Source organism: Festucalex cinctus, chromosome 6 (assembly GCF_051991245.1).
Source record: "Festucalex cinctus isolate MCC-2025b chromosome 6, RoL_Fcin_1.0, whole genome shotgun sequence".
Lineage (NCBI taxonomy): Eukaryota > Metazoa > Chordata > Actinopteri > Syngnathiformes > Syngnathidae > Festucalex > Festucalex cinctus.
Window position 1 is genome coordinate 21,650,821 of NC_135416.1, and position 15,316 is coordinate 21,666,136.

General features: G+C 38.1%; 1 protein-coding gene across 2 annotated transcripts; it reads right to left on the reverse strand.

Annotated features, from left to right (window-relative positions):
• Positions 1-507: 507 nt before the first annotated feature.
• Positions 508-14,032, reverse strand: LOC144021322 (P2X purinoceptor 3-like). 2 transcript variants are annotated; one of them, XM_077525512.1, is made up of 13 exons: positions 13,892-14,032; positions 13,544-13,672; positions 11,875-12,010; positions 11,737-11,808; positions 8,318-8,387; positions 8,115-8,208; positions 5,650-5,727; positions 5,382-5,523; positions 3,675-3,811; positions 3,342-3,435; positions 3,200-3,265; positions 2,091-2,168; positions 508-665 (listed from the first exon to the last, which is right to left on the reverse strand). In XM_077525512.1, exons 2-13 carry the CDS (start codon positions 13,663-13,665, stop codon positions 540-542), a joined length of 1,215 nt encoding a protein of 404 aa, XP_077381638.1. In that variant the 5' UTR covers positions 13,666-13,672; positions 13,892-14,032; the 3' UTR covers positions 508-539. The 2 variants fall into 2 exon arrangements, with proteins under 2 accessions (XP_077381638.1, XP_077381639.1); XM_077525513.1 differs by lacking the exon at positions 11,737-11,808.
• Between the last annotated feature and the right edge of the window lie 1,284 nt (positions 14,033-15,316).

Consider the following 15,316-nt stretch of genomic DNA (forward strand, 5'->3'; position numbering starts at 1 on the left):
TGATCAAATTTATGGGTAGTCTGGAGCCATGCAACTGATTCTTCACCGTGGACCGGTCAACTGCTTCTCAATTTACAGATCTGGGCTTCTGTTAATGTCTGGTGGTGATTTTTTTCCTAAAAATGTGATTTTAAATTAAGTGAACCTGTGAACCCAGTATCAAATTGTTGATAAACAGACACCTGACAAATGAAGCCAATGATGTGGAGCAAGAAAAAGCACAGTTCTGAGGCTTCTGCACCCATGCCAAAGCTGTTTGTCAAAAATAGTGTGTACTATAACAAATTACTAATATTCTTTTTTTGTCTTCCTTTTTTTTTTCTTTTAATTGTTCAACAGATTTGTTCTTAAATTCAATTGTTTGTAAACTGAGGTACCACTGTTATTCCTTTAGTTATTCATAAAATATTTTTTTATACCAATAATTTGTATTTCTGAAAAAAACAGTAACTTTCACAATGCAAACATTTTTGTAAGTTTTTAAATGCATTCTTTATTGATATTTTAAAGGAAAACCACCACTTTGTACACTCTCAGTGTTAGCTGCAATATTCAATGGAATAAGATCCCAAGTCGCTAGACTTCATAAACATGTCATTGTTTTGAAGAGAAATTTGGCTGCGATAAAGCCTGTTGTTTTGTGAATCCAGTGAGTTGTCCGACACCTAGAACACATGAGAGACAGCTTGAGTATGCAAAGTTGTGCAATTTCATAAACTCAGGAGGATATGTTGACTATCCATCCATCCATCCTTCCTTAGGACTTTGGGGTTTTATGGAAGGAACGCGTAATGACGTCTTCAGGAAATAAATGATAATATAATATAGAGTTTTATTGTCTATCCATCTGTTTTTAACACCGCTTATCCTGTTCCGGGTCAGAGGGTGCCGGATATCAGCTGACTTTGAGCAAAAGTGTACAACCATTTACACTCACATTTACACTGTCACGGAATGGTACTGCACACCAGATTCTTAATGTTTTCATCACAAATGGTCGTTTCAAGCTAGAGAGATCCAGTTTATGGACATTTTGGGGGAGGGAATTCTCTAGATGAGATGACTGCGCTCAGAAGCATATGGTTGTTAACAGTGTTTTAAGTGGGCTGGAATGCACCAGTACGGAGCTCCGGCACTTATAAAAATCTCCCTTGAGCGTTCAGGACCCTCTCAAGGTGCAAAGAATGTACGATCAGCGTTCCGCTACGCTTGATAATGCATGATTTGATCCAGTGTTTTAAGTGGGAAAAAATAAGTGCGATGGCGTGATTTAGCATGCTAGCTTGTAGCTGTTCCAAGGCTGTACCCTCCCCGCTGCAATATGATATGACGCATTGCCATGACGCGCTCTGTAACCATGGACGCCACCATATTGGATTAGTGCTCGTGAAGGGGTACAAAAAGAGAGTTGTGTGAAAGCGACCGAACGGAACACAGATGGGCCGAACACAGATGGGCCGAACAGAAACTGTTGAACCGATCGGCTTTAACGCTTTTCAAGAACCGTCCCAGGCCTACTATATATATATGTATATATATATACACATACAACTAGAATTTGCCCACTATAGCACTGTATTTGCCCGCAATAGTTAGTGCGGCAATATGATCGAAACACATTCTGCAAGATAAGACAAGACATTTGTTACGCCGTGAGACACTGCCGAGAACAACTTCAAAATAAAAGCGTTCCAAGGCATTGATCTCCATATATTATTTGGTAAGGTAAGGTTTATTTTGAAGTTGGCCTTCTCACCACACTGGTGACATGTTGCCAGATACTGTGTCAAATATTCCACACAATGTAAACTGTTTATTTCATGGTAAATTGGGATATTAGTGGGAAAAATGACTCATTGGGAACCACGCGAGAGATAAACGGATATTCAGGAATATCCCACGTGAATTGGGAAAGCTGGCAAGTCTGGTGCGTATAAGTGTGTTGTGTGCAAGCTTGGTGATTGTAATTTGAACCCTACGTATGCAACCAATTACAAAAGATACCTGACCGTAATACACCAATTTCATATAATGTGGTCTCAAGTTCTGGGACCCACATATAAAACAATCAAAAAACATATTCATGTTACCTCTTCAAATTTCTTGGTCTTGTACAGTGCCGCTCCCTTCAGAAAGTTCAGCAGTATGATGTCACACAGCACAGTACCCTAAATGATAGTAAAATGGAGGTGATCAGAACATGAGCGAAGCATTGCATTTCAACAGCGGGCCTCCACTGATCCATCCACTCCACCCTTCAGGAAGACAGTTTTCTACAAGCAAAGAATGCCACCGACAAAAAAAGAAGAGGTTAAATTTCAGGTGTACAAATTAATACTTGAATGTGCAGCCTCAATAGGACCTTTACAGGGGTCAGGGAGGAATCAGGTTTTGTCATACTTTATTGTTCTTTTTTTTTTTTTCGTACAGTGATACCTCGGTTTACGAACTTAATTGGTTCCCAGAGAGTGTGTGTAAACCGAAAAGGAAGTGGAGCACTTTAGCGAGTCAACAAGTGAGCACCGTCAACTACTTTCACCTCTTTCCTGGGACTAAACAGCCGTGGCACGATTTTCTCCTTTTTTGAGGTACGTGATGGCACTTTCGCTTTTTTTAGTGGCGCAAACTCCATTGACTACAATGCAAACGCGCCGCCGAATCGCCGTCCCTCGCTGGTAAGCATTAGGCTTAACACTAGCCTGTGGTGGGGTCTTTTTCGGTCCCATAATAGCAAAAGTACACTCAAAATGTCTATCAGACACAAACCGCGTCCGCACTAAAAGAAAGGGGGTGACGAACTGGGACGCCGTGAGCGTGCGTCAGCTTCTTGTGGCCGCCACCGTGGTGCTGTTCGACCGCGTGGTTTGGTTCGTCCGCCGAAAAGTAGTTCGTCAGCCGAGACTAAATTTTCGCGAATTTAATGTTCGTGAGGCGAAACGTTCGTGAGCTGAAGCGTTCGTCAGCCGAGGTATCACTGTATTTATTTTTCATGTAAAGTCATTAACTGAATGCCCTTATTTCATGTGTTCTGTTTTGAACTTCTGGGACAAACGCGTGCCTTCTCATTTTGACTGGTACCGGAGAGTCTCTTTAATCAAGTTGTTGGCAGCAATTCTTCATTCATTTCGCGTGCTGTGAAAGCGTAGCATACAAATGATATTTGATCAATTCTATACAACGTTCCCTCAGCAATACTCACCACTCCTATTGAAGTGAAGGCTGCTACCATGTTGATAAGTGTGGGAATCATGTTGAATTTGCCTGCCTAAATTGGAAAACACATTAATATGTTTAATTCATAAAAAAAATTAAGCACCCAACTCACAAAACTAACAACTCACATTTCCATTGACGAGCACATCGAACCTTATAGCATAGGCTTTCACCAGTGTACGATAGTCGGTCCCATTTTCCATTTTAAAGTATTTAGCAAACCTCCAATAAAAACAAACAAAGAAAAACCTTGAGTTATGTAAAACAAATTGGATTTCATTAATCGGTGTGTCATCAGCTCGTGATTTGAACATATATTTGTAGTCTTGTAATTCCTAAAAATCCATGCTATTTGAAGTCATGCTTCAAAGGACGTTTTGAAAAAGCTTAGTGGATAAGTTTCTTTCAGTCAATACGCATCGATTATGACAAAACATTTGCCTGATCTTGGATCGAGATACCTGAAATTGTAACCAGGTGAGACAGCGTTCTTCTGTGACATTGCATCCAGTCGGGTGAATGAGTACGAAGGGTTGCAGTGGTCGTCTGATTTGTCCAAATCACACATCCATCCAATCTTTATTCCTATCACTCCTCCCTAACAAGAAGGGACATTGAGAAAATGTCACGTGTTCCACCAGATGTCAATTTGTACAGTTGTACATTGCTAACTCCTACAGCAATTCGAATATAAAAGGTTTGTTCATTGATTTTTGGTGGATATTTATGTCAGTTTGTGAATACTTATACCAACAGATATGATGACATTTTAATAACAAAAAATTAATGCAGATTAAATCACACTATTAATTTTGACCACAGATGATCCTTTACCTCGGGGGTGTCCAAACTTTTTCATTTGAGGGCCACATCCAGAAAATCAGAGGGACCCAAGGGCCACATAATGATATGAAGAGAAATTGTGTTTAGTAATAAAAATTGTACAAATAATTTATTTGTGCTTTTGCATATTTAGAAAATGCTACAGTATATAAACCAATTTCTTTGCAATATGGCAGTAGGGTTATTATAGTTCTGGAATGTTTTATTTTAGCTTTTATTTCGTTTTGAGTTTTGTTTTTTAAATTTAGTTAGTTTTAATGAGTTTTCAGGGTGGTTCTGTTCTGTTTTTTTTATTAGTTTTAGTTCTTTAATAAATGCTTAGTTTTAGTTTAGTTAGTTTCAGGATTAGTAGTTTTTTTTAATGTGTATTACTTGTGCGCAATATTTAAAAAACAGCATGGGAACGACGTCATCTTTTGGTGCTTTTCTATTGGCTGCTGCTAGATGACATCACTTCTGTGTGACATTCTTTCAAACGTCATTATTCCGGTTTATATCAAAATAAATCTACTAAAAATCACATTTGAAATCATCCCCAAAGGCTCATGCATTAATTAAATTACCAAAGACTAAAATGAATGACATGTTTGCTATAATTATAGTTAGTTTTAGTTAGTTTTGTAAACATAAAATGTAGTTTGTTAGTTTTCATTTTTTAAAAAGCATTTTTGTTTTTATTTTATTTAATTAACAATATTGTTTTTTGATTTTTAGTTGTAGTTATTTTGTTAGTTTTCGTTAACTAAAATAACGTCCTCCCTTCTTACTTTGACCATCTCCAAACATTTTTGTTTTTGTTAATTTATTTGAACTGAATCAAATGCCATTTTTAGCATATGTCGCGGGCCACTGAAAAATGGACGGCGGGCCGCAAATGGCCCCCGGGCCGTAGTTTGGACACCACTGCTTTACCTGATAGTTACGTTCAAGGTAGCATAGGTTACATTTGAGCAATAAACATAACTTCATGCAATAAAGTAAAGCATTTAATAAACGTTTGCATGTGGTTTGAAAAAAAAGAGGATGAGCATGTGCAGTGGTTCAAAAAATATTGAAGACGTCGTCATGACATTAAATGGCAAAATCATGAACACAACAGGTGTTCTTTAAATTTGGCAGGCAAAAAATGTTGATAAAAAGCCTTTTTCATTAAGCGTTTAATCGTGATTAATGAAAATTCTAAGATGGGATTAACCTGATTAAAAAGAATTGACAGCTCTAATATTGACCAACATACACATTGCTTAGATTTAATGCAAATGGTTAAAACGTGAACAATGTTAAATGCAGAGCCACTGGGAAAAAGAATTAATACTGGACTTTACCTTGTCCGCAAGTTTGGTGAAATTCTGCTGTGCATAGCGGACCACATCTCCCACTTTGAAGATAGGACAATAAGTATTGTCAACCATGTCAAAGTTGCATTCATGGATGTATTTGTCAGTGATGGTGGGGAGGAAGTTGCCTCTGCACACAAAGACAAAACACAATAAATATAGTGTATCACCTCCATCATACACCATACATCTAGTTAGAAAAAAAAAAAAGTCACACCATAATTTTAGCCTTTCACATTTCATCACATAAACTTACTTTGTGTAGTTGAAGGTTGGAAATCGAATACTGTTTTTGATGAAAATCGTAAAGTTTTCCACTTCCATCATTGGTGTGCTGACACAAAGGGAGGAAAAATACAATTGAGTAAAATTTGTTTTCAAGACCATTTAAGAAGTCACCATTTGAGTCCCACTGAGGAAAAAATAAACTGGCACCAGTTGTTGGAAATTAGCGAGTATGCTTTCTGACAACCGTCAAGGTGCCTTTGAGCAACAATTGGTTCCTCTGTGTTACAAGATGAATATAATTAACTGTTTCTATTTGCGTGTATGTATTGTTTTGTATCAACAATGCAGTTCAGCTAAAGGCATAATGAATTGTTCTTGACTTGCATGCTTACAGTCACATTATGATAAATGTGACCATCCAGATTGCAAAATATAATGTTGAATTTGGGTAAAAATACAGTAGTTATTTTTGGTTGCTGTTGATAAATCTATGTTTATCCATCCATCCATTTTCTTAACTGCTTACTCCGCACAAGGGTCGCGGGATGCTGGAGCCTATCCCCGCCGGCTTCAGGCAGTAGGCGGGGCACACCCTGAACTGGTTTGCCAGCCAATTGCAGGGCAAATCTATGTTTATTCAATATTTAATTACAGTTACCATTTCAACATTTGAAAAAATGTTGAATTAGCATTGTATCGATGCTAGGTTTTCAATGTTGACGCCGTGGAGTGGCTGCATTTGCATATGATAGGTGGATGCTAATATGCTAGCGATTGGATTAATACAAATGTTCAGGGCCAAAAGGCCCTGCTCTGGGATTTTTAGGGATATAGATCATTTGGCCCCTGCTTGGGAGTACAAGTAAACTACGTTGGTGGAAATAGATTAAAAATGGCAACACATTTATGCCAACATCACCTTAAAGTGAAAATACCGTTAAGTGCCATCGACATGAGAAACATTTTCTGTTTTGGACAACTCTGTGTTTCTACACATGCTATTGAGTAAGGTTCCTTCGCGACAGCTTAGCAGCATCCGCAGCTTAGTGTTTGCATCGGTAGAGCAGCTTGATGATGGGAATACCGGTGGCGGGAGTCGTACGTGGAAGAGTGGGAGATAAACAAAAGAGCAAGCTGTAGAGGAAGGAGGGTTGTTGGTCGGTTTGTTTCGACTGAAGCGTGCCATTTTTTGCTTTGCTTAAAACATCAAACAAAAATAAATGTGAAATCCAACTCTTCCCCATCCTCATTTACCACCGAGAGGAGGGTTTTATAGACAACGAGCCACTAGCATCAGTTCGCCCCAGGAGGGACGAAAGCAACAATAGAATGTAGAAGATGGGTCATTTTGCCATCAGTTAATTGATTTTGTATTAGCAAGCACAATAATAAAAAAATAATACTTTGCCAAGTATGCAGAGCGTAGTACAATGGTTTTTAAAACATTATTTAAGGAATATAGCGTGTGTTTTATATTCTGCCTATACTGAAATTACAGTCATAGGTGAGATAAGCTGTTGTTTGGATGATTCTTTGTTGCAATGTTTCAAACATTTAGAAACATTAATGAGGTTTCAAAAACACAGTATTAAGGGAGATATTTATTTTATGTATTGGCCTACTCAACTGATAAGGATCCACCACAGAAGATAGGTGATTTATCAAATTAATTTCTGACAAGGTAAATTTTTTATTTTTACATATACTGTATATATGGTTCTAACTTCTAAGTATGCACAGCAGAAAATGAGACGGGTATTGCTATACCAGACTTAAAAATCGTACTTTTGAGTCGAAACAAAATGTTGGTAATTTCATCCATCCATCCATTTTCTGAACCGCTTGCTCCTCACAAGGGTCGCGGAGGGTGCTGCAGCCTATCCCAGCTGGCTATGGGCAGTAGGCGGGATACACCCTGAACTGGTTGCCAGCCAATCGCAGGGCACACAGAGACAGACCAACCCCGCACACAAGCACGTTGGTAATTTCAATAAACTACAAATTCAAAAAAATGATTAAATTGTACATAAAAAAAAATGTATTGAAACAATATCGAACTGTGATGCTATCCTATCCAGCCTGTTTTCCATGTCTCCGCCTTCAGCCCAGCTGAATCTAATGATCAGCTAATCAGCAAGCTTTGCAGAAGCCTGATAACGATCCCGATCATGAATCAGGTGTGTTAGTGGAGAAAAACATGGAAAACAGGCTGGATAGGGGCTCTCCAGGACCGAACTTGGAGACCCCTGCGCTAATGTATTGAACCAAACTGTGAATTGTATGTATCATTGCACCCCTAATATATAAATCTATAATATTATAGCTAAAAATTTTGGGGGTGCTATTGTTCCCTTTGGGGGAGCTTGAGCACCCCCCAAAATGGGCTAAATACACATCTGTAACCACCCCCAAGTAGAGGAATTCAAGTTTGCCGTTTTCAGGTCTTGTTCATGAGGGAGGAACGAATACATATGCAACATCCCAGTCTCTTACGTTTTGATGGTGTCAATCTCAGCAGGACACCACCCTTTCATTTCACATGTCTTGATCGTGGCTTTGAAAGCAACACATCTCCCTGTAAGAATTCCTGAGCAGCAACAGAATAAACAGTTTAATTTTATACACTTTCTTTTGCATGTACAGATGAATTGTGAGACTGACCTAGAAATGTACTTGTACAGAGACGAGAAACTCACCATAGCTTCCTGGCTTGTTAACAAGCCGCGTGCAGTTGCTGTCGTGGGTACACATATATTTATCCTCGCTCTACAAAACAAACAGTTCCACTAAATTATTAAAGCTGCATGAATGAAAAATATACCATATATCTATCCTCTGAACTACTTATCCTGACTAGACTAAGTGCAATTTGTAAGAAATTGTGTGGGAATGCTGAAAGCTGGAATGCTCATGAATTAAATTGAAGGATAACTTATGTGCAAATTACAAAGTAACTAGAAATTTCTTACACACTAACAGATCCTGAGAAGAACATTAATAGGTTTGAGATGTGGTGTGTAGGCGGAAGCTGGTGGGGGGCATTAACATGTAGAAAATGTGGGATCTGCTGCAAGTTGCGTGATATAAAGTCAGTGGCTGTGTCTAAGACAGAAAAATTCCCACAAATGCTTCCTGATAATTTGAGATTGTAATCATAAGGAAAACGTCAAAAATCATAGAGATACTCTATAAAACTAAAGATGCCCTGAACCTAAAATCATTATGATACAGTTCATTATTATTACCATATTTGACCTATTGTGTGGAAATCTGGGGAAACACATATAAAACAAATATTGTGTTTTCAAATTGCAAAAAAATAACCATAAGAATTATTAATCGATCAAAATCAGAATCAACACATCCACTATTTATTAAATTAAATACAATGAAATTTTATGACTTGGTTGAGTTTAAAATAGCACAAATGATGTACAAAGTACACAACAATCTACTCTGCTACAGTACTCAGAAGCTGTTTGAAATGAGACACGAGTCCTTATGAGATAAAGCGTACAAGTGTCTACAAAAAAAAAAAAACAAGAACAAATATTAAGCAAAGGTGTGTTTCTGTAAAAGGTGTACATTTGTGGAATAATTTGGGAATTGACATGAAAAGATGTGACTCACTTGTTGAGTTTAAAAAAATTGTTCAAAAACAAAGTTAAAAAAAAAATAGCCATGTCAGACAAGAGCATGAAAATTATATTTATGAGTATGAGTATATTATTTATAAATGTATTATGGTATATGTCTAGGAATTTCACATACATATTTACGCATGTCTAAGTGCACTAGTATACATGACCAGGCTTATACATTTTCTTTTTGAAAAATATTAACCTAGTATTGTAATAATAATGAAATAAGTCTAAATATACAATGTATAAGGAGTAGGACTAGATGAATTTTTAACTTCTTCCTACTCCCTTTTGAACATGTAAACTGTGATTAATTGATGATTGTATAAGGTTCTCCTTTTCTTTTCTTTTTGAATGTTTCATTTTTCTGCTACTTGTTTATATGTTAATATGTTCAATAAAAAATCAAATAAAAAAATAAGGGCGTTTTAAAACTCCACCACTGTATGCAATGAGTCTGATCAGATGCAGTGTCCAATCAGTAATATATTCAATCCGTATTTATTTATTCAAAAATAAAATAAAGATTGATTGATTTCCAATAAGGATATCATTTCAAATACAAATTTTAAGTTTTTTTGGTATGTGGTTTGGCATGGTGTACTTTTTAAAATGTCCTTAACATAAAGCTTACGTCGTTCAAATGGGAGGATGGAGAGAAAGAAGAGAGAGAGAGAAAGAACAGCCACGGAAAGGCGACAGGTTGATGTGTAATGTTAGGTGGAAGTGTTAGACAGCTACTTGATAGCTAGTGTTTCATTTCTCCATATTTTAATTTAAAATTGCATGAGCAAACTGTAATTTATTTAAAGATATTGCTTGTTTTACCATATGATTTAGTGGAGAAGAACACATCCATCCATTCTCTTAACCGCTTGCTCCTCACAAGGGTCGCGGGGGTGCTGAAGCCTCTCCCAGCTGGCTTCGGGCTATAGGCGGGGGACACCCTGAACTGGTTGCCAGCCAATCGCAGGGCACACAGAGACGAACAACCATCTACACTCACAAGCACACCTAGGGACAATTTAGAGCGCTCAATTAACCTGCCATGCATATCTTTGGAATGTGGGAGGAGACTGGAGTACACGCAGGCCTGGGGAGAACATGCAAATTCCACCCAGGAAGGCCGGAGCCTGGACTCGAACCCGAGTATGTGTGTGTGTGTGTGTGTATATATATATATATATATATATATATATATATATATATATATATATATATATATGTGTGTGTGTGTGTGTGTAACTGTATCTCTTCTCAAATTCTTTTTTTTTTTGCCTCCTTCCCCGACTTCAATGTTTAAGATCACCAAACAAATGTAAATATCAGACAAAAATAATCCAAGTAAACTAAACTAAATCCAAGTTTAAAATGGTGATTTCATTAAGGTAAAAAGTTTATTCTAAGCTACCTGGCAGTGTCCGAAAAAGTAACCAACCATGGTATAGGGGAAGGGGGTCCCAAAAAATTTGTTTGCACTTTTTGCACCAGGGCCTTTCAGCATGATCCTAATTGAGTGATCATATTATATCATGAAGTGAATGAGTCGTATATTGTAATCTATGGGTACATATCATATGGAGGACCAAAACTGCCAAAATTCGGAATAAATAAATGACTAAATAAATAAATAAATGTCTAAAAGTGAAAATAAAAATGAATATAAAAAATATAATTCGAAAATTATATCTAAAAAAATAAATATAAATGGAAATAAATCCGTTTTTATTTTCACTTTTAGTCATGTATTTATTTATTTATTTAGACATGTATTTATTTCTTTATTTATTTAGACATTTATTTATTTATTTAGAGATGTATTTATTTAGTCATTTATTTATCTATTTATTTAGTCATTTATTTAGTCATGCATTTAGACATTTATTTAGTCATTTATTTATTTTGGAATTTGGGCTGTTTTAGGCCGTATTGTCAAGTCGAAATGTTGTTCAAATGAGGGGGTGGTCCTAAAGGTGTCTTGGGTTGGACTCCACCTTTGCAAACTGCCTGTCATTGGTCGAGTGAGCAGCTCGGCAAACAAGGAAACCTCGCTGGCTTGCAATGGAGCGCTCCAGCAATTCACGACGATCGTGTCCACTGGCACCTCAACTTGCGACTTGAGTTGTTATACAACAAGTGAGAGCAGTATTGTATTGTATTGTTTAATGACATGTTGGCCTCAATGTTGTGGACCTGCACATCACTCCTCATTGCACCGCATGCATATTTTTTTATGCATGCTTGCAAGAAAGACAAATGCTGCTTCACCCACTACATTTCTAATTGCAAAACTGGCCTCCTCCATCAATAACCTGGTTACTAGTTTCACCAGCTCTAATCATAAAGGAAGAACAGAAGGCATGGTGAGCAAGAGTGAGCAGAAATAGGAGAGGGGGAGAAAGACATTATCACACTTCATCACTTGTAATGGCAATACTGCATCAGTTACAGGCATGAAATTGACGCGTGCTGACCTCTGGACAGTATCCTTGGACTTGATTTTCTGTTGTTATCAGTTTAGTAATGATGCAGAAGACGGAAGCTCCCTGAACAAACAAATTAGCACATCACCAATGTCTGCCACAGGATGTCACCAATGAAAATGTTCATACCTGTGTTGGTGTGACATAGTCTGCAACATCCATGACTTTGTCATTGTAGACTCCAAAGCCTTTTACCTTTGTCATCACTGAAGATTCAATTGCTGTGTCCCTCACTTGGTAAGCCTTTTCATAAATAAACACCCATCTGAAATGCAATGGGGGGAAAGCAGTGAAATAGCAAAGGTGATTCTTCATGATTGAACAGGTTTTTATTTTTTCTTGTGCACACTAAAAAGGAAACAAGTACTGAGCAAAGAAATTCTTACTTTTCTTATGTCTGTGCATTTACAAAGAATATAAAAAGAGCAATTTAAAATAGATCTGCGAGCAGCTATAAAGGGCCCTCGCAGCACGGGCCACTTCGGGGTACTTGCACGTTGGGGTATTGGCACATTGGAAGCAGATTTCTTTGAAAATGGCATAATTAACCTTTACATATGGATTTTTTTTTGCCAGGTGTGATGAGTTGAAATCTATGTTTGTTTAATGGACGTCTCCTTCCATCGGAAGGCACGCGCTGTCTTCTCACACGACTCCGCCTACACTTCCGCCTCATTGGTACGGTCACGGAGCTGACATCTTTCGATGCAAATATAAAATTTGTCAATAGGTGCATCTCTGTTACCCTTAGTTTTGCGCAAAAGGCAAATTGCGCAAAAGCAAGCTGGTAATGGAAACACATAATTTTTATTTATCGCGAAAAAAGTTTTTACGCTCATGAGGTGGTTTTTGAGACGTGTTGAAACAGAAGTATTTCGCAAAAGTGTAATAAACACATTTTGTGCATTTCCTGTAGTCATGTGACCCCCTGCCCGTCACGGAGTAAAAGAAGTAGGAAGTACGGAGCCACTCACTTTCGTGTCGGAACTGCCTCCTGAGGGGATAACAAGACATTTTAAGCACAAGCAATTTAGCTATAGAGCCAGAATACACCTTCCATAACGTTGCATGAGAAATGGCTGTTCCCATTGTAAACTGTTCTCGGGAAACGAGCAATTGAACGACACACAGCACACAGTGTCGTTGAAATCCATCCGTCTGCGCCATAACACGAGTTATAAGTGAGCAGACACACACAACACCAAAACCAAATGCCAGAAGCCGCCCGATGAGGGGAGAGAGATGTTTTTCAAGTAATCTTAACAAATCCGGGCGTCCGTCTTCCATCAACATCATAAGCACCTCCTAAAGAACTGCGAGATTTCGCGTGACAGCACTTTACGAGAATTGCGCTCAGAAGCGAAACACTCTTCAAAGGAAAGACAGACAAGTCCAAATTGTACCTTATAGAAATAGTACAATATCACTTTAATTTTTAAGTAAAACTGGAAACGCAGCAAATATCGTCTCATATATTTTTTGCTGCTTTCAACTTTTTTTTTTTTTTTAACAATTTAGAAATTTAACTTCAGTAGTTGCGACTGGCTGGTGTTTTGCACATTTTTCCTTCCAGGCAATTGAGCTTGTGTTGGAGCACAACTTAGGCCCCAATCTTTGGTGTCAGTTGGTTGAAAATCACCATCCTCTATTGATCATGCAGAGTGAATCAATATAATGTAATTGTTCTGTCATATTTAGGCTCAATGGCTGAAATACAATTGCAAAATTTCCAACACAGTTTTGTTATGTACAATATAGTAGTTACAGCTTGGATTTTGGGTAATAGACTAATACTCACCCAATGAAGTAAGTGAAGATGAGGAGTTGGACAGCTCTGTTGATGATGCCAATTGTCCAGCTCTTGACAACCACTGACTTGGTGGTTTCATAGGTGAAGAAGTCAGTTATGCAGGACCACATGCTAGTACTGTGGAAGTACGTATGAACACAATGTAAAACAACACAAAAATGACAATACAACCATGCAAATGATTCAGTGTCTATTGAATTAGTAGTTACGTTTTAGCTGGATTCCAACTGGAGCAGCAAGCACACATTCCTTTAGCAATGACATGTTTTGGTCCCAAAATGGGATTCACTTTAGTTTAAAGAAAACTCAATTTTCAAGTCCGAGAAGAGAACTTACCTGAGCAAAGCCTTTCATCCTGTTTTGATCTTCCAAGTGGCCATCCCGAACAAAGCATTTCCCTCTCTCACTCTCTCTATTAATCCACCCTCACCCACTTTGGTCCAAGACACCGCCCACACTCATCACCTTCACCAATCCGCTATTATCATCATCACGTTGCCATTTTCTTTCTCGGTATAATGCTGTCATAGCCCCAATCGCGCACACACGCAGGATCATACCAAAGACTTTAAAAATGAGACCCGTTTGCTTCCCTACTTGACACTCAGCATTAAGGTTTAGAATGGCGGCGGGGGGCGCGGGTAGCTCACCACATGATCCCACAACGCGGCCCCTGCTGTTGCTCACCGCTCCCTGGATAGGTGAAATACAGAGAATGAATTTCGCCCCACTTAGGTGGGTGTGACAATCAGTGGTACTTTCGTTCAGCCTCTAACCCATATTGGTTAGAATAACCAATTTGTATCGGTTGGCCCAATTACCAATCGATATTGGTTGAAAACACCTACCATTCGAGAGTGGTTGTTTTAACCAAAAGATCTGTCGGACACAGCTAGACTGGTTAAATTAAACAGTTTTTAGTGTATGTTGTCAAACACCTGTCGTTATAGGCAAAAAGAGCACGCCACATTTGGCAGATTTTTCAAAAGTCGAAAAGAAATATTTAACAAGAGGCATCTTTGGGTCAAATGTGAACACATTTACCAGAGGTAGGCTATCCCAAAAAAATAAAAAGTTGTGGCATTTGCTGATACGAATTATAGTCATTATGTAGATTAACTGAGCCACATGTGGTGAAGCAATGATTTTGATTTGATCTGTTTTTGTTTTTCTCCATAATGGAGAACCTGTGGACTCCTGACCTACCCCGGAGTTGTTGCTGTTATTCCATCAACAAAATACAAAAATTGGATCATCAGAGAGGATGGCACTATTGAGGCTGGGGCCTCCTTCAAAAACACTGTGGCGGCCATTACAGACACGCCACGTGTGCAAGTTAATTTTGTTTGAGGCCCTGGCCTCAGAAATTCAAGTAGGCGGGACATATCGCTTTGCGAATTATGGAGTGGGGAAAGAGCAAGGCGTTTTTCTCTCCCATGTAAACACAGCGATATACATAGCTGCACCAATAACAATTTTAAGCTACATGCAAATAACATTGAAATGAAGGAATGAATTGCAGAAATGTTTAAGTGCTCGTGATCAAATTAACATGGAAAAAATTGTCAATATGAAAGAAAGAGCATATGTAATAAGTTAATGAAAATCAGACTGCTGAATTTTTTTTCAACAATTATTTTAATAAAACATTCATGAGACAGGCATGAACAAAAATGAAGGTAGTTGTTGCCCAACGTTTTGAGGCAATCACACGGCATACAAAGGATATTTTTATCTTTCATTGAGACTTCTGCATTTCTC

Bases quoted from the DNA above. Each gene is read 5' to 3' on its own strand.
- LOC144021322 (XM_077525512.1), bottom strand. From the start codon at position 13,665: ATGTGGTCCTGCATAACTGACTTCTTCACCTATGAAACCACCAAGTCA. The intron at 5,728-8,114 runs GTAAGAGACTGG...CCTTTGTGTCAG, and splicing joins GAGATTGACACCATCAAAAC to CACACCAATGATGGAAGTGG. The intron at 3,266-3,341 runs GTGAGTTGTTAG...TTTCCAATTTAG, and splicing joins ATGTGCTCGTCAATGGAAAT to GCAGGCAAATTCAACATGAT.